The 24,870-nt window shown below is 38.3% G+C and overlaps 1 protein-coding gene and 1 pseudogene across 1 annotated transcript; both read left to right on the forward strand.

Annotated features, from left to right (window-relative positions):
- Positions 1 to 268: 268 nt before the first annotated feature.
- On the forward strand, positions 269 to 2,495 carry LOC130730807 (glutathione S-transferase T3-like). The gene is made up of 2 exons (XM_057582924.1): positions 269 to 1,371; positions 2,487 to 2,495. Exons 1-2 carry the CDS (start codon positions 340 to 342, stop codon positions 2,493 to 2,495), a joined length of 1,041 nt encoding a protein of 346 aa, XP_057438907.1. The 5' UTR covers positions 269 to 339.
- A 181-nt stretch (positions 2,496 to 2,676) lies between these two features.
- On the forward strand, positions 2,677 to 3,866 carry LOC130734242 (uncharacterized; annotated as a pseudogene).
- Positions 3,867 to 24,870: the final 21,004 nt, after the last annotated feature.

The following is a 24,870-nucleotide window of genomic DNA, read 5'->3' on the forward strand; positions in this document are numbered from 1 at the left end:
TGGCGCAAGGCCAGTGGCCACCGCAGGCGCGTGGCCTGCACGCCCAGACAAGGCGCGTGTCTGCAGGGGAGAGAGAGAAAAATTTTCAGGCCCTGCCACGTGGCTGCTTCTGGTTGGTCCGTCCGGATTTCGTTTTTCCTTATCTTTTGAACTCAATTATTTCATAAAAAAAAATATTTTCTGAAAAAAAAAATTATACCAAAATTCATGATTTTTTTTTCTCTATAAATAGAGACTTGGTTCGTTTGATTTGGACACAGAAAAAAAAACCAAGTTTTTTCACTCTCTTATTATCTCTCTCACCATCTTATTTATCTATCTATTAGCATTTGTATTGAAATGGATCCCAACAATCCCCATTTCAACACCCAGAATTCTTCAAACAACCCATTTTACAACCAAAACCACAACAACTATGAAGATCCAAATCAAATTTCTTACCAACATCCTCAAAATCCCACCAATTATCAAGTCCCACATCAATTGTTCAACCAACGTCCTCAAAATCCAAACTATTATCAAGTCCCCCATCAATTCTCCAACCAACGTCCTCGAAATCCAAACTATTATCCAGATCCGAATCAATATTCGTACCAACCTCCTCAAAACATACAAAATTTTAACCAGTCATCAATTGTTCCAAACTCTCATCCATCTTATGGATCTGTGAGATATTCATCTCAAACACCTCAGTCTAGTGGTTATATGCCAGTGGTTCCTGAAAATGTTCCGAGTGTTGATGTAGCGGAATTTCCGGAATTTTCAACACAAGTCAATCTTGGTGGCGGGTCAGCTGATAATGAAGTCAATGAAATCACTCCTAAGAGCAAAAAAGCCCATTTACCCGCATGGAACACTGCACAAAATCTAGTGCTAATTAGTGGGTGGATTAATTGCGGAACAAACAGTGTTGTCGGAAGAAACCAGAAAGGAGAAACATTTTGGAGAGATATTGCTGAGTATTGTAATGAGCATTGCTCATTCGATCCTCCGCGCGATTGGGTTGCCTGCCGAAACCGTTGGAATTATATGAACACAAGACTGGGTAAATGGATTGGCGCTTATGATAGCGCTAAGCGTGAGCATCGAAGCGGTTGGTCGGAGGATGATGTTATCGCAAGAGCGCAGGAATTATACGCAAGTGGGAAGATTGGTCAATTTACTTTGATGGAAGAATGGCGCGTTCTCCGTGATCAACCACGTTTTTGTAGTCAGGTAGGAGGAAATAGTGGCTCGAGAAGTAGTGGATCTAAGAGATCACACGACAGTGATGCAAGTGGCTCAAACTCTATAGGATCAATTCCTCGTCCAATGGGTAGGGAGGCAGCTAAAAAAAAGAGTAAAAAGAAAATTAGAGAAGATGCTGACGAGGTGGTGGACAAAGAGTGGGAATCTTATATCCATTTCAAGGAGAAAGAGCTTGAAAAATTGGAAAAGATAGCATCGGTGCAAGCAGAGACTAACGAATTGATGAAAGAGAAGACTAATGCGATGAAAGAGAAGACTAATGCTAAGAAAGTTAGTATGTATCTAAAGCTAACTTCGGAAGAGCATCTCAGTGACCGTAAGAAAGAGTTGTTAGAGCAGTTGTCCAAAGAGCTATTTGGAAATTAATTTCAAGCGAGTCTTTGTCTGTAATCGGTCAAACTTGTCAGTGGTGTGAAGTCTGTAGTGTTTGCTTTAATGTTTGCTTTAATGTTTGCTTTAATAATTTTCAAGTGGTGACAGCTATGTAATGTTTGCTTTAATGTATGGGTAACTGTGTTTGAATATGTACCATTCAATTCGAATCTTGTCCTTTTCCGATAACTTATTTCAAATCCACCAGTGGTGTCAAGTCTGTAGTGTCTGCTTTAATAATTTGCCCGTGGTGTTAGGTCAGTAGTGTTTGGCTTTTATGATTCTCGGGTAACTGTGTTTGAATATGTGCCACTCAATTCGAATCTTGTCCTTTTCCGATAATTAACTCTGGTTGATAACTTATTTCAAATCCACCAGTGGTGTCAAGTCTGTAGTGTTTGCTTTAATAATTTGCCCGTGGTGTTAGGTCAGTAGTGTTTGGCTTTTATGATTCTCGGGTAACTGTGTTTGAATATGTGCCACTCAATTCGAATCTTGTCCTTTTCCGATAATTAACTCTGGTTGATAACTTATTTCAAATCCACCAGTGGTGTCAAGTCTGTAGTGTTTGCTTTAATAATTTGCCCGTGGTGTTAGGTCAGTAGTGTTTGCCTTTTATGATTCTCGGGTAACTGTGTTTGAATATGTGCCACTCAATTCGAATCTTGTCCTTTTCCGATAATTAACTCTGGTTGATAACTTATTTCAAATCCGGCACTCAACCACCATTCAATGTACCTACTTATATGGACTCATAGCTCCATTGATGTACCAATATCCCAAATCTCTTCCAATCTACTTCAAATTTCACAAAAAATGGATCCATCTGAGTGTCCTTTTGATCTTGCAGCATACATTCAAAATAGTCAAATTGAAGAAGCTTATGTACTCAACCGATTTAGAGAGCGTCGAAGAAAAATTCGAGAAGATGCTGCACCTCGTAGTAGAAAATATCTCGGTAGAGATCATACAGCGGCAAACCAGATGCTAATTGGCGACTACTTTGCCAATGAGCCTACATATGACGATGCAATGTTTCGTTGTCGGTACCGGATGCAAAAGCATCTTTTCCTTCGAATCGTTGATGACCTTTCAAGTAGTGATAACTACTTCACCCAACGCGTTGATGCAGCCAATAAACAAGGTATATCACCCTTAGCAAAATGTACCACAGCAATGCGAATGTTAGCATATGGTGTGGCAGCAGATGCGGTCGATGAGTACATCAAAATTGGAGGTACTACAGCATTGGAGTGTTTACGTAGATTCTGTAAAGGAATCATACGATTGTATGAGCAACAGTACCTGAGAGCACCAACCCAAGAAGACCTGCAAAGGATATTACATGCTAATGACATGCGGGGGTTCCCAGGCATGATCGGGAGTATTGACTGCATGCACTGGGAGTGGAAAAATTGTCCTAAAGCATGGGAAGGTCAATTTACTAGAGGGGATAAGGGAACCACAACAGTTATTCTTGAAGCAGTTGCAACTTATGACCTATGGATCTGGCATGCCTTTTTTGGATGTCCTGGAACGTTGAACGACATAAACGTTCTAGATCGGTCACCAGTGTTTGATGACGTGGAACAGGGAAAGACTCCAGCTGTGAATTTCGTTGTGAATCAACGTCCCTATAATATGGCATACTATCTAGCCGATGGTATCTATCCTTCTTATCCAACTTTCATCAAAACGATTAGACTTCCTCAAAGTGAACCCGATAAGTTATTTGCAAAAGTTCAGGAGGGATGTCGGAAGGACATCGAACGTGCATTTGGAGTTCTTCAAGCTCGTTTTAAAATCATCCGTGAACCAGCTCGCTTGTGGGACATAGATGACTTGAGTATCATTATGAGGTCATGCATCATATTACATAATATGATTGTCGAGGATGAACGAGATACATATGCTCAACGTTGGACCGATTTTGAGCAATCTGGGGAAGGTGGATCTAGTACACAGCAACCATACTCGACCGAGGTTTTACCCGCTTTTGCAAATCATGTGCGTGCTAGATCCGAGTTGCGTGATTCAAATGTTCATCATGAACTGCAAGCAGATCTAGTGAAGCACATCTGGGCAAAGTTTGGAATGTCTCAGGATTGAAGATGATTTGTATCGTACTATTTACGTTATTTGTGTGTTGTGTGCTTAGTTTTTCCTTGTCTTGCATTTTAAGATATTGTGTGCTTAGTTTGTTGTCTTGCATTTTATTTTAAGAAAATAAAATAAATTCTTGTATGCTTAGTTTGTTGTCTTGCGTTTTAAGTTAAGAAAAAAAAAATTATAGTCTATATTTTAAAAAAAAAGTCTATATTTAAAAAAAATAAAATCGTTAAGTGTTTATTGTTTTAATTTAATTTAAATCGATAATTGTAATTTTATGTAATTATAAAAACAAAAATATAAAATTAAATAAAAATGTGAAATAAAAAAGTGGTGGGGTAGGGTGAGTGGTGAGTGGTGGGGTAGGGTGTTGAGAGTTAAACAAAACCATTGGAGTGGGTAATTGTTGAAAGTTTGTTGAATTGGAGAGAGAAGATGATGTGGAGTGTTGGGAAGAGAAAAAGTGGGGTAGAAAAGGGTTAAACAAAACATTTTTTGTTTAACCATTGTGGATGGTCTTATTGCGGAGATACCATGCTTTTGAGTTTTGATAAACAAAGTCGTATAGTTAGGAAGGTTAGGTAGTCCGGGTATAAATGTGAATACTATTTTTTATTGCACCAAAGTTCTTTAATTATCAGCTTGCAGCTAAGAGATTAATACTCTCGAGTCTCTGAAATTATATTAAGTTTGTAGGTCTCATCAAATCATTCTTTACACATACAACTTAAAAATTAAATTCTAGACTAAATGCTTAAAGAGTCAAAGTATATATGGACTGGACGAGCCCCTAGCAGGGCAACGCCCAGTGGCGGGTCACGAGACCATTGGGTTGGGCCCGAGCCAGCGAGGCTCAACCAGCCCATTAAAGGCATTGGCATGTTGGGGTCCAACTGCACCCCTATAAATAGGTAGCGGTTATTAATTGTAAGAGACTTTTTGCTCATTTACTTAATACACACATGAAATTCAGTTTCTCTCTCTAGTGCAATCTCATGCACCCTCTCACAATTTTCATAGCAGGAACAATATACCTATCAATTATATTATGCTAGACTTGTTCATAATGTAAGTACAATTTAATCACTATTTAATGCCTAAGAATAAAATATTTACATCAAGTCAAAGACTCATTCTGATTTTAGGTTAACAAAACAGATACTTCAAATTGTTTATTTTATACTCTAATAAATTAATTAAGAGTGATTATACGTAGGCATTCATATTCCATTTATCATTCAATTGACAAACGTTTTAGCAGCAATTTTTTACTGCCACTATCATTTGAAGCAATTGTTTTACAGTTAAAAGTTGTCGCTAAAGCGGGAATGTCAGATCAAAACCAATGTCAAAGTAAAATATTCGGTTAATTATTTGTACTATTTAGAAAGGTATTAAATTTAACTTTCCTATGTATTAGAATTAACTCGTCCAACAATTTCGTTAATAATCGCAATCGTCCTCTTTGATGCTATTTGCAAGAGCTAAACTAAGGTTAAACGCCGCAATTATTGCTCATGTCGAACTCTATCAACATGTGTTTGATCATTCCATAACTTAATTAGCACATATAACTCATTTGCTCACTTATAACACTTTTGGAATTTGATTTTTTGTCTCTCTAACCTTCAGTTAACTTAGGCATCCAAGTGTCTTTTGCAAGTACATCCCTCCTCGTTGTGCTCTGCCATGGACATTCTACACTACATCATACACTCATATATCCTTGCACCACTGCATAGTGATTAGAGGTGCTTTCTGCTTATTTTTTGGAAGAACAATTATTATTTACCAAAATTTTAAAGTGTGTAATTAGTATATTTAGTACACTTCCTATATATTTAAGAAATTGTTGTTTTTTGTGTAAATTAAAAATAAAATCTATTTTCACTACAAATTTTAATGTAAATATTATTAAGAGAATATTATTCTACCTCTACTACCAAAATACCTTAAATTATTAACTACCCTAAATTATCAACATATATTTTTCGTGTAAAAAAAACCTAAATTATCACCATTTTTTCTGAATACGTTTACACATTTGTTGTCATGTTGCACCTTGCACCACTACCACACTGCAAGACACTCTCCATTATTATCACTACTTGTCGTCTACCACAGTTATGGATATTCTTCTCCATAGTCGTTGTCACCCTCCAACATAACTCTCACCCCATTGCGGGCACCCTTCACCCCACCAATGACCTAGAAACCTCACCCGAAATTCGCCATACATCACAACCACCACCTAGACCACCATCGCCACCTAGTATCCTATACTAATACCTTATTACTTGACATCCTCCATCGTCATTATTTACCTGCGTGCGCCCTTCGCCATCACATCATTGCCCCCTCTATACTACCATTGCCTGTACTTTCTGCCAATCATTGCCACCTGACACCTCTCCCTCATCCCCTCCGTCGTCACCACCACCTAGCACACACTCTCGCCGCTTCTGTTTTTTAATAGGAAAATGTTAGTTGTTAGTAATGTTAGTAAATTAGTCCTCCTCAGGGTTCGAACCCTGGACCCTTCACCCATTATCCCACTCAACCCTTATGTCTCTAGCTCTTACCACTTGAGCTACCCATTATCACACTTTCGCCACTTTCGTAACCACTTTATCAATGATATAGAGTAAAGTTGAAGAACATTAAGATGTAACTTAATTTCTAATAAACAAGACAAGTAAAAAGCAAGGTGATCAGCAGATTTTTTGGTGTCCAAGTTGATGATATTTTTAATTTAACACTCATTTATGTGCAAAGTGACATTTTGTATTTTTAATTTTGATACATTTTTGTACTCAAATCTAATATTTTTCAAATAAAAATTAATTTACTTATATAAAAAAAATAAAAACAAGATCATGGTACAAGGAATATAAAAATAAAGAAACTTGATTTCTTACATATCTTTATTCATTGATTTATTTTCTTTTTATAAGCAGAGTTATCAGTACAAGGAATCAAGGAATAGTTATACCCTAAAATACACTCTCCCCTGCTCACGTACACATATGCAGAGTATTGTCCCCCTGAAGGTGGAAGATACATACTCTGCGAATGACTAAAATTTAGTATGTCAGTCTGGATTATACAGTAACAACAATTACATATATCATTTTAATTATTTTCTCTATCTCTCAATTTCTTTTTATCAAATCAAATTACATATCACATCTATTACTTTTTTCACTTTATTTATTTCGTAAGGTGTCTTAAAAAAATTGTACCCGAATATCCATTGTTAACAACTGCTCATACTATTCATTAACAGCTATTATTTATGCTGCTGCTCAAACTATTCAAGAATCAAGATATATACTATTTGATTTCTTATACGAAAGTTAAGTGAAGTGTACGTATGGAGTGCATGAACGAAGAGAGTGGCCTGCATGTCAAACATGATGGAAGGTGGAAGAAAACAAACGAGGTAGGTTATTCCATACGAGGAGGGGTGGGAAAACTATCATTTGTGCCGCTGGTTTTGAAGATTATTCCATACGAGGTAGGTTCGAATTGCTGCTTGTTTTCTAGTTTCTGTGAAACTATACAAGGGGCGAGTTAATTATATGGACAACATATATAATAGCTCGTGCTAAGATTCTGTTTATTAATTAGTACCTATATGTTGTAAGCTAAATCAAAAAGGCATCAAAATAGAATTTCGAAAGATTTCACAAGTTGGAAGTTTTAAATACTTTTGAAAGAGTTTAGAAAGCTCGCAGGATATAACGAAGGAAAATGACATTTGAGCACTCCTACTGTGCAGCGCTCTAATTGACATATGCAGTTTCTATGGGTAAAAAACCGTCGCTAATATGTAAAGTTATAAAAATAACTATTCGAACTAAAAATTAAAATGTGTTTTTGAAAATACATTCTGTAGTTACACACAGCTATCGTTGTCGATAATTGCTCACGGTATGAGCTGTCGATAACTACCGACTTTAAGTCATTGATACTTTAGTTGTTTATAACCTCTTTTTCCTACTCATTATCGTCTTCCTCATAATCATCATCATCCTCCTCTTCCATATCATAACGAGAAAAAGGAGAATTGTCGTCCGGGTCAATTGAACCTAAAGCACTGTCTTGTTTTGCCTTAAATTGCACAAGCACCGCTCTAAGACTAGCAGTTTTTAATTCTTGTTGATCGAGTCTATCCGTTAGTAGCTTATTTTGTGTCATCATCTTGTTCATCTCGCACAACACCTCCATGATCTGAGCGGGCATTTGTGAGGTTTGCGGCCCTGAAGAATCAACTGTTGGCGGCTCCTAGGTCAGGAAAACAACGTCGGATTTTCACTGAGCAACCATATCACTTGCACCATATATTTTTCTCTTGTGCTTTCCGCCTGCCACGTCGACCCAAGGTTTCAAAGAAGCATTATTCTGCACAATTACAATTTTTATTAACATTATATGATATGAATATATTTAATATTTCATTAAATCTCAATCATACTTACATAAGTGTTCTCATATCTTCTGCCTACTGAAATATGCTCTTTCTACTATATATGAGTACGTTTAAAGACCTCATCCATACCTGACGGCCTTCCGTACTCTCTAGCCTAATATAAATTTAAGGCTTAATAGCATTTTTGGTCCCTCACTTATCGCGATATGAAAGTTCTGGTCCCTCAAGGAATTTATTAGCATGTAACGTCTCTCACGTTTACTAATGGTTGCAATTTTGGTTTTTCGTCAACTTTCGTCAAATATTTAACGGTTTTTAATTAATAAATCAATTAAAAATAAGGCTTCAAGAACAGTTTTATGTTTTCTGATTAACAATTTTATGGTTTATGGTTTTTTTAATTGATTTTTTAATAAAAAAAACCGTTAAATATTGGATGGAAGTTGAAGGAAAACCAAAACTGCAACCATTAGTAAATATGAGGGACGTTACGGGCTAATAAATTCCTTGAGGGACCAGAACTGTCAAATCGTGATAAGTGAGGGACTAAAAATACTATTAAGCCTAAATTTAACACAAACATGGAATAAGTGTTAAACATATGCATTTTTTTTTTTGAAATGTCATATGCATAATATAATACAAACACAAAATATAAACTTGGTTATGTCAAAAGTTAAGAAATTATTCATCATGTTCATTAGAAAAAATTGAGCCACATGTAAGAAGTGAACCTCCTTTATTTGTTAGCTTGTGGCGATCACTGGTGTGCCCCTCCATTTTTCCATCCGGCTTCCGCGCTCATGTGGGACGTCGTTCTCGATGGTGTCTCTCCTCGCTCTTGGGTCTGCTTGCGCTTTCCAACCTTGGCTAGGTCTACTCAGATTTGTGGTCTTGTTGTGGCCATCGTGGAAGGTGAGGAGATTTGGGTCATGGTGAACAGTTTGGGGTTGGATTGCGGGGCTCCCGTCATGCTTCACTCCTATAGCAGTAGTCGCCGACAATTTTAATAAAAACAAGAACATTGAATAATATTCCTTAATACATGTGTCACAACCTTAAGTGACAGTTATTAGGGAACTGGGGGAGTATGTTAAGGATAATTTTGAAAATTCAACAACAATTGAGATGCAAAAAACTATACTAATCAACTTCCTTATGGGGTGTGCAAAGTTAGTTTGGTTCTTATAAAAAGAATGGAGGGGTGATAAATTTATATGTAAAGGATATGATAAGAGCAGGATAAACTTTTATCCTATCCTGCGTTTGACGTGGACAGAATATTGATAGCATATGATACAAACAATGAAAAGTGTATCAAATTTTCATTTGAAATAAAAAATACATAATATTTTTAAATTTTAATTTTCTAAACAGTTTTTTTAAGTGATTATTTTATTAAAAAAATTGTTTACATTTATAAAAATGAGCTTATCTTTTTATTAATTCGGATTTTTTTTTTCAAAGGGAGTATATTTTAATTAAAATTATTATATATGTAACCAATGGGTTTTAACTTACTAGGGGTAAGTGATCAATGATAAAAATTAATTAAATTTTTTAAAAAATTATAAAAAGTTATTATTCTTTCAAAAATAATTTATACTTAAATTATTAATTATAATTATATAAGTAGAGAAATAATTTTAAATAATATCATATGATAATATAAATTAGTCTATATTTACAATTAAAAAATTAATATTTTATAAAAAATTAATATTTGTAACGCAATGTCGCGTTTCTCATCTCCCCCCTTTGTTACGGTTTCTGATGCAACTCTTAGGTCACAACGGCGCGATCTTCCAGCTTAGAAGAGGACGTGTATGATGAAGGGGATGACAGCGATGGCTCAAAGCAAGGTCCACCCAAGGTTTCGTTCGCTCCTTCTCCCTCTATTAGGGTTGCAGCCTCACTTCCTGGTTGGCGGCGTTTCGAACCTGTTCCCAGCGGTGGCGGCTCTGGCCCGGTTTCGGAAGGTGCCACGGGTGGAGGTAGGGGCGGTTTAGTTCGAGCTCTTGATGGAGGGCCACAAACTAAGCCATCGGTTACCCTCTTCGTCGACGGGATATCTGATTTCATCAATTACTCCCAAATTCGTGGTCTTTTTGGCCACATTGGAAGCGTTCTCAATGTTTTTGTGCAAAGACAGAGGCGATTCGAGAGGGCATTTTGATTTGGCTTTGTAAGGTACTCTTCGGTTGAGAGGGTCTCTCGCGCGATCAGCCTCTTCAATGGTGCGCTGGTGGGGGGCTCCTTCCTTTATGTCGCTCTGGCAAGGTTCCCAAGGATGGGGTGTTTTGGGCGGAGCGCTTAGGTGGATTCTCCACCGCCCTCCCTGAGGCTTTCGAAGAGAATGAAGGAGGTGTTTCGGGATGAAGGTCCTTCTGTTGATGAAGATGAGATGTTGTCAAGTATCTCTAGGGGCTGCTCTTCCTCTTGTTGTGCGCTGGAGTTTCTCTTCCCAGAGATACTCGCTTCAGGAGGTTAGGGTGGCGCGTGTTCAGGTTCGGGTAGTCAAGGGCGGAGCCTCTCTTTGGCTCCTCTCTCTGCTTCTTTCGTAGGTGGCTGTTTGGTAGCTTCTGACTTCCCAGTTTCTCTGATTTGTGACTTTGCTGGTGATGTTATGGAGGGTGCAGAGGCGGTTCCGTTGAATGAGCGCCGGAGACGGGGCCGACCAAGGAAAGGCTATGCGTTAGTAAAGTCGAAGGTTCAAGGAGCTTTGATTGAAGAGGTCGCCGAGGCTCCAAGGGTTGAGCTTTCACTGGAAAGGGACCCTCCTTTGGTACTTCAAGAGGCGCGTGGCTCTGATCGTGCTTTGACAAGAGCTCGGAAGGTCTTTTTAATTACCAAACAAGTAGGGGTTGTCACTGAGGGTTCTGAAGAGGAAGCCATCCAGTCTTTGGCTGACCATCTCGTTGCCAACCATCCGAGGCTCTATGGTGATCCTTATCGGAGTTGTTCGGTGTTAGCATGCTTTTTATGAGTTTTTTCTGGGTTTTGTTAAGCTGTCCCATGCTTTTTTTCTTGCAAATCCTGGCTGGTTTTTCTTCTGTGGCTGGTTTGGGCTTTTGAGGGCGGTTGTGTTGGGGTTTTGCGTTTCTTTGGGCTGTTTTTTAGGCTTTAGGGCAGTTTCTCTAGCATTGTCTATTTTTTTATCCCTTTGAGTAGGGTTATGTATCTCAATATTTCCTCAACTATTGAATTTATTTATTTTATATGAGTAAATCCAATATTTTCACCATTTATAAATCAGTTTATTTTTTAATTAAATTTATGCGTAACTAAATAATTTAAATTAATAATTATAACTAATAATTGATAAGTAATAAAATTAAAATTTTATTAAAATTAAAATTTATATTTATTTATTAATATTATTATAAATTATATAAAATATAAAAGATGAAATTAATTTTGGGTTATGGTAATGAATAAATAAAAAAAAAATGATATCCTATCCTGTCAGGATAATTTTTGTCTAAGCTACCCATCAGGATAACTTTTACACAATTTTTGTTATAGGCAAATATTAATTGTTAAGTGTTACTAAGTTAGTTCATTTGCCAAGGTTTGAACATTGACCCTTCACCCTTCAAATCCCTTAATTTCTCTTAGCTCACCAAGTGAGTTATCCTTCGCCCAGTAACTTTTAGGGCCCCCTTTTGGTGGTCAGAACAGGATATGATATGTGAACATGATAGGATAAGAGTCTATCCTGTGTTTGAGGTGCACATATAAGGATAAGATATGATAAGGAAAAATGTATCAAATTTATATGTGAATAAAAAATACATTTAAAAATTGATCATTCTATTAAATTTAATTTTTTTAACATTTTCATGAATGAGTCTACATTTTAAAATAACTAAAATTAATTTAATTAATTAGCATATTTTATTGTTTTGAAGATAGCCTATAATTTAAATAAAATTATGCAGTTAACCAATTGATTTTTTCTTAGTTGTCACACGTGATAGTTATAAATAAAAGTTAACTAAATAAATAATAATATTATTTCAAAAGTACTTTATATTTAAATTTAAATTATTGCATAAGTAGATAAATAATTTTAAATAATAAGAGATGAAAATAGAAAATTAATAACTATTAAAAAATTAATATTTGTAACCAATTGGTTTTCACTAATTAGTTGTGACACGTGATAAACAATAAAAATTAACTAAATTTAAAATATTATTTTTTCAAAAGTACTTTATATTTAAATTATTATGTAAGTAGATAAATCATTTTTAAATAATAGGAAATGTAAATATTAAATAAGTCTATTATTATTAATAAATCAATGTTTGTAAGTGAGTAGTCTATTTACTGTCAAAAAAAAGTGAGTAGTCTATTTTACTATATGTGAATTATAATTTTATTTATTTTTTATTTTAGTTAAATTATTATATTTATTAATTAATATTATTATAAATTATAAATTATATAATATTAAAATAAATTAATTTGGAGTTATGATACTAAAAGAAAATATATAACTAATATCATATCCTGTTAGGATAAGTTCTCTCCTAACTCCTCCATCAGGTTAACTTTTACAGATGATTGACAAGATAAGATAGGAGATATGATAATCTTATCTTATCCTGCTGGCGCAACAAACAACAGATAACAACATGATATGATTACTATCCTGTCATATCTTATCTTATCCTGACCACCAAACGGACCCTTAAACATGATAGACGGAATAGGATAAGAGATGACTAGTGTTATCATATTCTGCTAGCACAACAAACAAAATATTACAGTAGGATACGATTACTATTATCATATCATGTATGTTTATGCTATCCAAGAAACGGAGGCTTATATATTTCGTCTGTTGCATATATATGAAAAATCATTATGTGTATATCGTCGGGTGCGTATATACGAAAATCGTTATGGTGAAGAATTATATGTGCCTTACCCTATGCATTACTCAAAAATAAAGGGATGGAATAGGCCTCTGGCCTAGGCCGCAACTGTAGACCAATAACCTATAAGGTTGACAATTGTTACCACAGGAAGCTTCAAGACAACAAAAATTAGACTTGAATCAATTATATGGTATACTTTTCCTTTCTGGACCAAGATAAATTACTATTTCCCTTTTTTATATGAGCATATTTCTAATAAAATAAGGGGTTACTGTAATTTCCCCTAAATCCAATGAAAGAGCGTTTGTCCTTGCTTGCAGAAGCAGGGAAAACATCAGTTTCTACTTCATAGATATATTGTCCCTTGCTTATAAATTTTATATCCTCGCCTGAAATCCCTAATCTGAATCTGGTTGATTCAAATAAATAAAAAATCTAATTTTTGGTTTCAGTTTTGTTAACCATATCTTATTAGTATGAAATCGACTTGAAGAAAAACAAAACTCGAATTTTTTAAGTTTTGTTTACAACACCATTTAAAACTAATAATATTAATTTAGGCCCCGGTGGTTTTTAGTTTTATATATGTTTGGAAAATTAAAATAAAAAAAATAACAATCAGAACTAGTTTTTAGTTTTAGAGATTCGATTTTAATTTTTGTGATTTTTCAATTTAAAAAAAAGCTATCGTGAACTTTGTAAATTTATAATAATAACAATAATAACTTTAAAACTCATAACAATGGATAGTAGTAGCGACAAGTCAATTGGAGGCCAAGTAGCAGTTGTGGTAACGGTCGATGTTATCTAATGGAGGCGACTATGATGGTGGAGTGCGGCAGTTGTGGCGGCAATAATGGTGTCAGAAGAGGTTGTATTGTGGGTGGTAGTGCTAGCGTAGGTTGATGTTATGGCGGTGGAGGTCGCAGCAGTAGTGATGGTGGTGACGGTAGAGGTGGTGGTGGTGTTGGAGGATAGTGCTGGTTGTGGGCGTAGCAGCGGTTGTGGTTGTAGTGTTGGAGTAAGTGCTGAAGGGTGGCGGTTGTGAAGGGTGGTGGCGGCGGTGATAATGGTGGAGGGTGGTAGTGGCGATGACGGTGACACTAATGGCGGGTGGAGGTAGAGGTGGTGGTCGTGGCATTGGAGAATGGTGGTGGTAACGATGTTTCATATTATTGAAACTAAAAATCATAATCACATAATCATATTTTGTGGTTTAAAAATTAGGTTAAAACAATTTTGAAATTTAATAAAACACCATCTAATTCCATTTTTTCCGAATATGTTTTCTTTTTAATTTATATTTGAAAATTAAAAACTAAAAAGTTGGTATCCACGTGAACGAAGGTCCTGGATGGTCTAATAATGTTTTGACATGTGTCATGAGTTAAAATTTCTTCTGATACACACTACAAGAAAACATCATATTTAATCGTCGGTAATGAGGTTAGAACAATGACCACCGAGCTTTCGATATAGATGACTCATTTGTCAATTACTGACGACTGTGCGAAATTGAAACGCCCCGATTTCGGTGGCGTCACTTTAGTAACCAAAATAAACTTAATGCAGAAAAACGTGAATATTTTTTTTTTTGATAATAACTAAGACGAGACTGAATTAAATAAAACCCAACAATAACAAAATCAGAACTAATATATAATACATAAACAGCCCCCGCTGTAGTACTAACCTCGTCACGAGTAAACCTCCAGTGACGGAAAGAAAAGTGTAGCGCCCGAAGGCAATATGTACAGACTGAAAATAAAGGTGAAGTGTCCGCAACACCATCCCTCAAAACTGAAAATCAGCTGGCCCATCGGCCTGAAGCAAGACCTCCTAAGTCCAACCAACTCTCTGTGATTCCTGTTAAGAAACCACACAAAAGCTATAGGTGGGAAGCTACCCTGTCCCAAAAGAAACAAATGATGTTCAGAGCTAAGACTCTACTCCTACACTAATCCCATCTTGAGGAGCTCACACCAGCACCAAAACCTACATGCTAGCATGATCGTCGTCCGAATTCGAAATCCAGAACGACCTAGTCTATGTACACCATCCGTCATCCTCTCGCTACCGCGACGCGCTCCTGTTCCAGCATCCCAACCTAGTTTCCCCCGAAGGGTAAACCATGGTGAACCAGTCCGCAATACTCATCTGACAAAAGGCGTTGTCCGCCAAAACACACACAGAAGACGCGAGGGTCAACTCTAAAGAACTATGTAGATAATAAACCCAATAGGTACAAATAATATATAGCCACTTAGGCTTATAACTAGAGATATCATTCCTAGGGTTGCATGTTCCACCAAATCATAATGACAATAATAACATTTAGCATGTTCCAAGTAAGTTTATCAAATAGCAACCACACTCATCAACTAAGTCAGTATGCATGTTGCGTGATATGTATGCAGGTTAACCCAGTCAACCAATATGCAATCCGGAAACGGATGGGCATCAAAACGGATCAATCCTAGCACCAGCAACGGTGGGACCATTTCTGCCCGCGTGCCTCTTACACCAAGCAAAGGTATGGACAACAACGAGTCAATCCTAGCACCAGCAACGGTGGGACCATTTCCGCTCGCGTGCCTCTGGGATGGACATCAACGGATCAATCCTAGCACCAGCAACGGTGGGACCATTTCCGCCCGCGTGTCTCTTACACCAAACCAAGGTAGCCAGATCAGCCGTAACCCGTAGGTCTGCCATTTCGGTCTGCTACAAGAGACGTCTACAAACGCTCTTTCACGGCATTCCGGGTCTTATGACCATTTTGGAAACCGACGAGGTCCAGAGTACGTCCTGTGTTAATACCTCATTAATGTTGCATGTATGCAAAATGATTAGTCAAACAACGTCTCCGTCCTCACTCGACACGTCGCCACGTGTTCTAGGGAAGTTAAAGTCTCTAAAAGCTTACCCTAAGGTAAAGTCGATTCTGCGACAAAAGACACACTTCACAACACACATCGCTGCTCCAACAGCACAAGAGTATCACATACTCGGGAACTAACGGTTCCCCGGACTTATCCCCAGGATAGCCCAACAACATCGCTGCTCCAACAGCACAACAACCAACGCTACTCCAACAGCACAACAACCAACGCTGCTCCAACAGCACAACAGCCAACGCTGCTCCAACAGCACAACAACAACAGACTCAACACTTGGATCCGACGACACTTCTCGTTTTCCAAACTATGATTTTCATCCAAAGCCTCCTTTCGAGATTATTACCCTTACTTAAAGATTTAGAGGTTGTTTAATGTCTTATGAATTTTCTTTTCAAAATAATATCATTTTTAGTCTTATCGCAATTCCTATAAGTTCTCGGGATCTTCGAATCCCCAAATGACTCCAGAGAATGTCTCGATCCATAAACCCTATACAAGGCCCGAACCTCGTTCGTCCTATCAAACTTTCTCAAAACTCTCAAAATAAAATCGGCATGACCTGCCCGCTATTCTCACCATTCAGAATCTCAGATTTTCAGTGTAAAGCATATTTAAATCATCACAATCAACCACATGTCATATATCAGTAAATCGCATCATAAACACTTAGCACTTAGCATATAAGCATGCACCACACATCCTAGATTACCCACATAGCACATAGCATGTAAGTCAATCTTCAAAAACATTCAGTAGATGAATCATCTACATTGTCAGCCGAAGCCTCAGAAAACATTTTCAATCACACACAATCTCAGTGCATAAACAGTAAACAATGTCGAAACATCGACCCTAAGCATTAACTAGAGATTCAGTGAGAAGCCCTCACCTGAAGGTTCTCCAGCAAAAACTTCAAACTCTTCTTCACAAGCAAGGTGTTGATCCTCAGGAAATTCCTCAAAATCACCTTTAGAACAAAACCACAAAAATCAATCAGAATCTATCGGAAACTAAGCTATCGATACTTACTAAGGTTACTCGAAGTAATCAAGCCTCTAAGGTACGATAATCTAGCGCGAAAGACAAGTTTTCGGAAAAGGAAAATTTCCTCCTCCCCCCTTATAGCTCTCGGCCACTATAGGTAATTGTAGGGTTCGATTTTTCTTCGATCAAACTTGGTTCCTATGCTATCCTAAGCCGTAACTAAGGGTATTCTGAACTCGGAAAAATTATCGGATCAAAAACTGTCGCAGGGGTATTTTGGTCATGATTTTTAACTTAGGATTTTCAAAACTGAAATCCCAAAAATAAAATTTTGCAGGGACGTCACCAACGACGTTTATAACAACTAATCCTACTAGCACTAAGCTAAGGCGATAGTTTACAGCCTAAAGATTGGAACTTTACTCAAAAACTACATAAAATGGGTATTTTAGGTTCAAATTGATTCCGGCGGAATTCCGGCGACATAACGGAAAATCTAATCCGGCAGAAGTGATCTTGGGCATACATAGAAGAGGTTTAGAATCAGAAATGAAAGATTCAGGATAGTTTTGCAAAAACCCATAAACTATCCGCTCAGAAAACTCTACAGAAAAGCTATGGAAAAAGCGATCGGAGGTAAGGATTAGCGACTATACCTCGAAACCTTGAAGTAGCAACTGATTGATCGACGATCAAGCAAACGATGAAGAAAAACTCTTCTTCCTTCTTCCTTGTTCTTGGCCGCGGTTTAGAGGAGAGAAAATGGAGGAAAATTGTGTTTTTTCTTCCTTTGTTTGCTATATATAGAAGGTGGAAATTCGCGGGAAAATGAAAGTTCCGCGAATCCGATTTTTCCGGCGTCATTCACCATGAATTCTAAGATAGGTTTTGGCAAAGGAATTCCCAAGCTAAGAAGATGTCTCCTTGTATTTTTGGCAACTAATGCAAAGTCGGTGCAAAGTCGGTGTAAAACTATTTTACCCGATAAGTTGCTTTTTGCCTCGAATGTCGGAATGGAAAACTTCCTTCTGAAGAAAGATTGAAATCATCAAGAGAAATGGGTGTACGCGTGTGGAATATTCATTTGAAGCTCTGAATAGATAAAGTCCTCAAAGTCGGGAAATTCTAGGGTTTTGAAATACCAGGGATTCGGTTTCGGCAAACTTCCGATGATTGGAATCGGACGTTCGTAGATCCTAGAGTTTCGCCTCGAAACGATTGTGATATAAGGAAAAAGAGAAGTTCTAACATTTCTCTGAAGATTTTTGGAATTAACTGCCATCGTGCCTAAAAGTGAAAATTAGCTATATACTAGGGTTTCTGACCTAGGTTTAAGCGTAAAACGTTCGTGCTATAACTTTTATCGATCATAATGCAATCCTTGAACTTTTCCTGAACTTTCTCCTTCATAAATATATTTCATTTAATAAACTTTCGTTCAGGTTTCCCTTCACATTACATCAACCCTAATCGTGAATAAGAAGTTTATTCGCTTAACATAAGCTTAAAAACTTGGGTCTTACATTACTACCCTCCAAAAAGAAAGTTTCGTCCTCGAAACTTAAGGGTCCGTAAAAGTTCTGGATATTATTCCTTGATCTTTTCTTCTAATACCCATATAGCACCGTCCGTGTCTTTGTTCCAAATAACTCTTACTAAAGCACTCTACTTTCCCTTCGATTGTTTCACTCTTCTAGTCCCAATGTTGATTCGACGGCGTCTCAAAAGACATATCATCTTCCAACTCTATGTTGTCCGGTTCGACCACTTGCGTTGAGTCTCCGTTTGAAGTAATACTTGTTGGCATTCGTGCAATTGCACAACATTAACCACTCGTTCCTTTGCTTTTGTTCGTCCAAAATGTTGATTAGAAACTCGGTACATCTCTATGCTCCGGAGTGAATGCTCAACTTGAGTCTTAATACCTTGTGCATCACAAGACTCATCCCCTTTAACATTAACTTATCAATAACTTACAAGCTAACCTTCATCTTAATATCTACAATTCATTATTATCGTCTTCGTCCTCAAAACCCTCCTCGCTCAAACCAACTCAGACTTACTGAAATCCCTAACTCTTCGCATAAAATGAGATTTATCCCCTAGGAATCCAATCATAACTATACTTCAAGGAATTTAGCTAGTCATCTCGTCATCTCATCCTTCAACTTACTGTCATCCAGCTCGATAGCATGTGTCAGATCCGCAATATACTTCCGTTTAAACGCACCGGTGGAAGACTACTTCCTAGGCTTAGCATGTTATCCTAAACCTCGTGTACTTCTATAGTTAAAATACGAGCTACGGTCAAGTAAGGTATTAATAGGCGTACTAACTATAAGGTCAAAGCTTAAACGATGTAAGCAAGATAGGTGTGTTTGCACACGTTACGAGAGAAATGGAACAATATTATACTGAAATAAGAAAGATTGGTTAGAAGGTTACCATCGTTCTTGCGCTCTCCTCTGACAAATCCTTCAGCTCTCTCACCGTCCATGGTGTAAACTCTTGCTTTAGCAGCAGAACGTTTTCCACGAGCAGTGTTCACGGTTGGCTCCGTCTTGGGTGCTCTACACTGATCGGCATTATGCCCCATTCTGTTACAATTAAAGCATTTGGGCCTCTTGTCGGGACAAGCATTAGCATAGTGCCCCGGCTTCTCACATCTGAAACAGGTCACCTCCCTGTTCAAAGTCCGATCTCCAGAACCACCAGCAGTACCCGTCATGGGTCTGTAAGATCCTGAAGTAATCCCTCCTCCAGCAGGACGCTGATATGGTTTCCTGCTCTGAAACTTCCCCTTGTCTTGAAAATTTTGAGAACCTGATCTCATCGGCCCTCCAGTTCCAGCCCGGTTCAACCTCCGGTTCTTCATTAGCTCCACTTCTGTGGCTTTCTCCACCAATGATTGGAATCGCATGATTCCCAGTGGCCTCACTGAGTCCTCAATATCGGGTCTCAGTCCATTCACGAAGCGCTTGCACATGTAGCGCTCGTCAACATGATCATTAAAGAATTGGAAATGCTTCGCCAAAGACTCCAGCTTCGAAGCAAATTCCGGTACAGACATACCTCCCTGACGGAGTGTCAGAAACTGCGCCTCCCTCTCATCCCGGGCACTTGTTGGAAAATACTTTTCCAAGAATGCGGTCCGGAACGAGTCCCAGTTGATCTCTTCATGGTTGGCTTCCATGATTCCCCTGGTGCCCTTCCACCAGTATTCAGCATCTCCCAGCAGAAGATAAGTCGCCATGCCCACCTTGGCACCCTCTACAGTCTGCAGAACGCCGAAAATCTTCTCGATTTCCTGGATCCAGAGATCCGCTGCGTCTGGATTAGTACCACCAGAGAACTTTGGTGGGTTTTGCTTCCTGAAGTCATTGAGGCCTTTGTTCTGGTCCAGAGTTATCTCTCTCTGACGTTGATGCTGTTCACGTGCTTCTTCAGTAGCACGCCTCATGGCATTATCATTTGCCTGTGCTGTCACCGCTTGGGCCTGCGCTGTTACCGCTTGGGCCATAGTGGCCATCATCTCAGCTAGCTGGTTAGTATTCACCATATTCTGTTAAAGGAAGCAAACAGTCAGTACTTATCATAAGATAGCATCTAGCATCACTATACAATATGAGTAAGCAATAACTTCAATCAATTTTTAAGCGAAAAAATCGCTTACAGACAATCAATTTTTCACTCTTTGCAGAGTCACACAACCTAGCACAGAAGACCTATTCCCCAACAACTCCCGAAAGACTCGACCGTGCTCTGATACCACAATGTAACGCCCCGATTTCGGTGGCGTCACTTTAGTAACCAAAATAAACTTAATGCGGAAAAACGTGAATATTTTTTTTTTTGATAATAACTAAGACGAGACTGAATTAAATAAAACCCAACAATAACAAAATCAGAACTAATATATAATACATAAACAGCCCCCGCTGTAGTACTAACCTCGTCACGAGTAAACCTCCAGTGACGGAAAGAAAAGTGTAGCGCCCGAAGGCAATATGTACAGACTGAAAATAAAGGTGAAGTGTCCGCAACACCATCCCTCAAAACTGAAAATCAGCTGGCCCATCGGCCTGAAGCAAGACCTCCTAAGTCCAACCAACTCTCTGTGATTCCTGTTAAGAAACCACACAAAAGCTATAGGTGGGAAGCTACCCTGTCCCAAAAGAAACAAATGATGTTCAGAGCTAAGACTCTACTCCTACACTAATCCCATCTTGAGGAGCTCACACCAGCACCAAAACCTACATGCTAGCATGATCGTCGTCCGAATTCGAAATCCAGAACGACCTAGTCTATGTACACCATCCGTCATCCTCTCGCTACCGCGACGCGCTCCTGTTCCAGCATCCTAACCTAGTTTCCCCCGAAGGGTAAACCATGGTGAACCAGTCCGCAATACTCATCTGACAAAAGGCGTTGTCCGCCAAAACACACACAGAAGACGCGAGGGTCAACTCTAAAGAACTATGTAGATAATAAACCCAATAGGTACAAATAATATATAGCCACTTAGGCTTATAACTAGAGATATCATTCCTAGGGTTGCATGTTCCACCAAATCATAATGACAATAATAACATTTAGCATGTTCCAAGTAAGTTTATCAAATAGCAACCACACTCATCAACTAAGTCAGTATGCATGTTGCGTGATATGTATGCAGGTTAACCCAGTCAACCAATATGCAATCCGGAAACGGATGGGCATCAAAACGGATCAATCCTAGCACCAGCAACGGTGGGACCATTTCTGCCCGCGTGCCTCTTACACCAAGCAAAGGTATGGACAACAACGAGTCAATCCTAGCACCAGCAACGGTGGGACCATTTCCGCTCGCGTGCCTCTGGGATGGACATCAACGGATCAATCCTAGCACCAGCAACGGTGGGACCATTTCCGCCCGCGTGTCTCTTACACCAAACCAAGGTAGCCAGATCAGCCGTAACCCGTAGGTCTGCCATTTCGGTCTGCTACAAGAGACGTCTACAAACGCTCTTTCACGGCATTCCGGGTCTTATGACCATTTTGGAAACCGACGAGGTCCAGAGTACGTCCTGTGTTAATACCTCATTAATGTTGCATGTATGCAAAATGATTAGTCAAACAACGTCTCCGTCCTCACTCGACACGTCGCCACGTGTTCTAGGGAAGTTAAAGTCTCTAAAAGCTTACCCTAAGGTAAAGTCGATTCTGCGACAAAAGACACACTTCACAACACACATCGCTGCTCCAACAGCACAAGAGTATCACATACTCGGGAACTAACGGTTCCCCGGACTTATCCCCAGGATAGCCCAACAACATCGCTGCTCCAACAGCACAACAACCAACGCTACTCCAACAGCACAACAACCAACGCTGCTCCAACAGCACAACAGCCAACGCTGCTCCAACAGCACAACAACAACAGACTCAACACTTGGATCCGACGACACTTCTCGTTTTCCAAACTATGATTTTCATCCAAAGCCTCCTTTCGAGATTATTACCCTTACTTAAAGATTTAGAGGTTGTTTAATGTCTTATGAATTTTCTTTTCAAAATAATATCATTTTTAGTCTTATCGCAATTCCTATAAGTTCTCGGGATCTTCGAATCCCCAAATGACTCCAGAGAATGTCTCGATCCATAAACCCTATACAAGGCCCGAACCTCGTTCGTCCTATCAAACTTTCTCAAAACTCTCAAAATAAAATCGGCATGACCTGCCCGCTATTCTCACCATTCAGAATCTCAGATTTTCAGTGTAAAGCATATTTAAATCATCACAATCAACCACATGTCATATATCAGTAAATCGCATCATAAACACTTAGCACTTAGCATATAAGCATGCACCACACATCCTAGATTACCCACATAGCACATAGCATGTAAGTCAATCTTCAAAAACATTCAGTAGATGAATCATCTACATTGTCAGCCGAAGCCTCAGAAAACATTTTCAATCACACACAATCTCAGTGCATAAACAGTAAACAATGTCGAAACATCGACCCTAAGCATTAACTAGAGATTCAGTGAGAAGCCCTCACCTGAAGGTTCTCCAGCAAAAACTTCAAACTCTTCTTCACAAGCAAGGTGTTGATCCTCAGGAAATTCCTCAAAATCACCTTTAGAACAAAACCACAAAAATCAATCAGAATCTATCGGAAACTAAGCTATCGATACTTACTAAGGTTACTCGAAGTAATCAAGCCTCTAAGGTACGATAATCTAGCGCGAAAGACAAGTTTTCGGAAAAGGAAAATTTCCTCCTCCCCCCTTATAGCTCTCGGCCACTATAGGTAATTGTAGGGTTCGATTTTTCTTCGATCAAACTTGGTTCCTATGCTATCCTAAGCCGTAACTAAGGGTATTCTGAACTCGGAAAAATTATCGGATCAAAAACTGTCGCAGGGGTATTTTGGTCATGATTTTTAACTTAGGATTTTCAAAACTGAAATCCCAAAAATAAAATTTTGCAGGGACGTCACCAACGACGTTTATAACAACTAATCCTACTAGCACTAAGCTAAGGCGATAGTTTACCGCCTAAAGATTGGAACTTTACTCAAAAACTACATAAAATGGGTATTTTAGGTTCAAATTGATTCCGGCGGAATTCCGGCGACATAACGGAAAATCTAATCCGGCAGAAGTGATCTTGGGCATACATAGAAGAGGTTTAGAATCAGAAATGAAAGATTCAGGATAGTTTTGCAAAAACCCATAAACTATCCGCTCAGAAAACTCTACAGAAAAGCTATGGAAAAAGCGATCGGAGGTAAGGATTAGCGACTATACCTCGAAACCTTGAAGTAGCAACTGATTGATCGACGATCAAGCAAACGATGAAGAAAAACTCTTCTTCCTTCTTCCTTGTTCTTGGCCGCGGTTTAGAGGAGAGAAAATGGAGGAAAATTGTGTTTTTTCTTCCTTTGTTTGCTATATATAGAAGGTGGAAATTCGCGGGAAAATGAAAGTTCCGCGAATCCGATTTTTCCGGCGTCATTCACCATGAATTCTAAGATAGGTTTTGGCAAAGGAATTCCCAAGCTAAGAAGATGTCTCCTTGTATTTTTGGCAACTAATGCAAAGTCGGTGTAAAACTATTTTACCCGATAAGTTGCTTTTTGCCTCGAATGTCGGAATGGAAAACTTCCTTCTGAAGAAAGATTGAAATCATCAAGAGAAATGGGTGTACGCGTGTGGAATATTCATTTGAAGCTCTGAATAGATAAAGTCCTCAAAGTCGGGAAATTCTAGGGTTTTGAAATACCAGGGATTCGGTTTCGGCAAACTTCCGATGATTGGAATCGGACGTTCGTAGATCCTAGAGTTTCGCCTCGAAACGATTGTGATATAAGGAAAAAGAGAAGTTCTAACATTTCTCTGAAGATTTTTGGAATTAACTGCCATCGTGCCTAAAAGTGAAAATTAGCTATATACTAGGGTTTCTGACCTAGGTTTAAGCGTAAAACGTTCGTGCTATAACTTTTATCGATCATAATGCAATCCTTGAACTTTTCCTGAACTTTCTCCTTCATAAATATATTTCATTTAATAAACTTTTGTTCAGGTTTCCCTTCACATTACATCAACCCTAATCGTGAATAAGAAGTTTATTCGCTTAACATAAGCTTAAAAACTTGGGTCTTACAGAAATTGTCAGTAATCACCTACGAAAATAACAGTCGGTAGTTAGCGACAGTTATTTCCGTCAGAAACTACCGACAGTTTGAGTCGTTGGTAATTCCTATTTTTTAATTCATGTTCTTTTTTATTTTTCATTTTCGGTTAGCCTTCTCTTCATCGTCATTCCTCTTTTTTTGTTTATCCTCCTTTTATACCTTCAAATATGTAAACTTAGCTCTAAAACTGGTAATTTTTTATTATTGTTGCTCGCGCATTTCTCAAAACAATAAATGGGTGCTCAAAATTTTCT

This window comes from Lotus japonicus, chromosome 1 (assembly GCF_012489685.1).
Source record: "Lotus japonicus ecotype B-129 chromosome 1, LjGifu_v1.2".
Lineage (NCBI taxonomy): Eukaryota > Viridiplantae > Streptophyta > Magnoliopsida > Fabales > Fabaceae > Lotus > Lotus japonicus.

Excerpts from the sequence above, each read along its gene's own strand:
- LOC130730807 (XM_057582924.1), top strand. The coding sequence starts at position 340 with ATGGATCCCAACAATCCCCATTTCAACACCCAGAATTCTTCAAACAAC.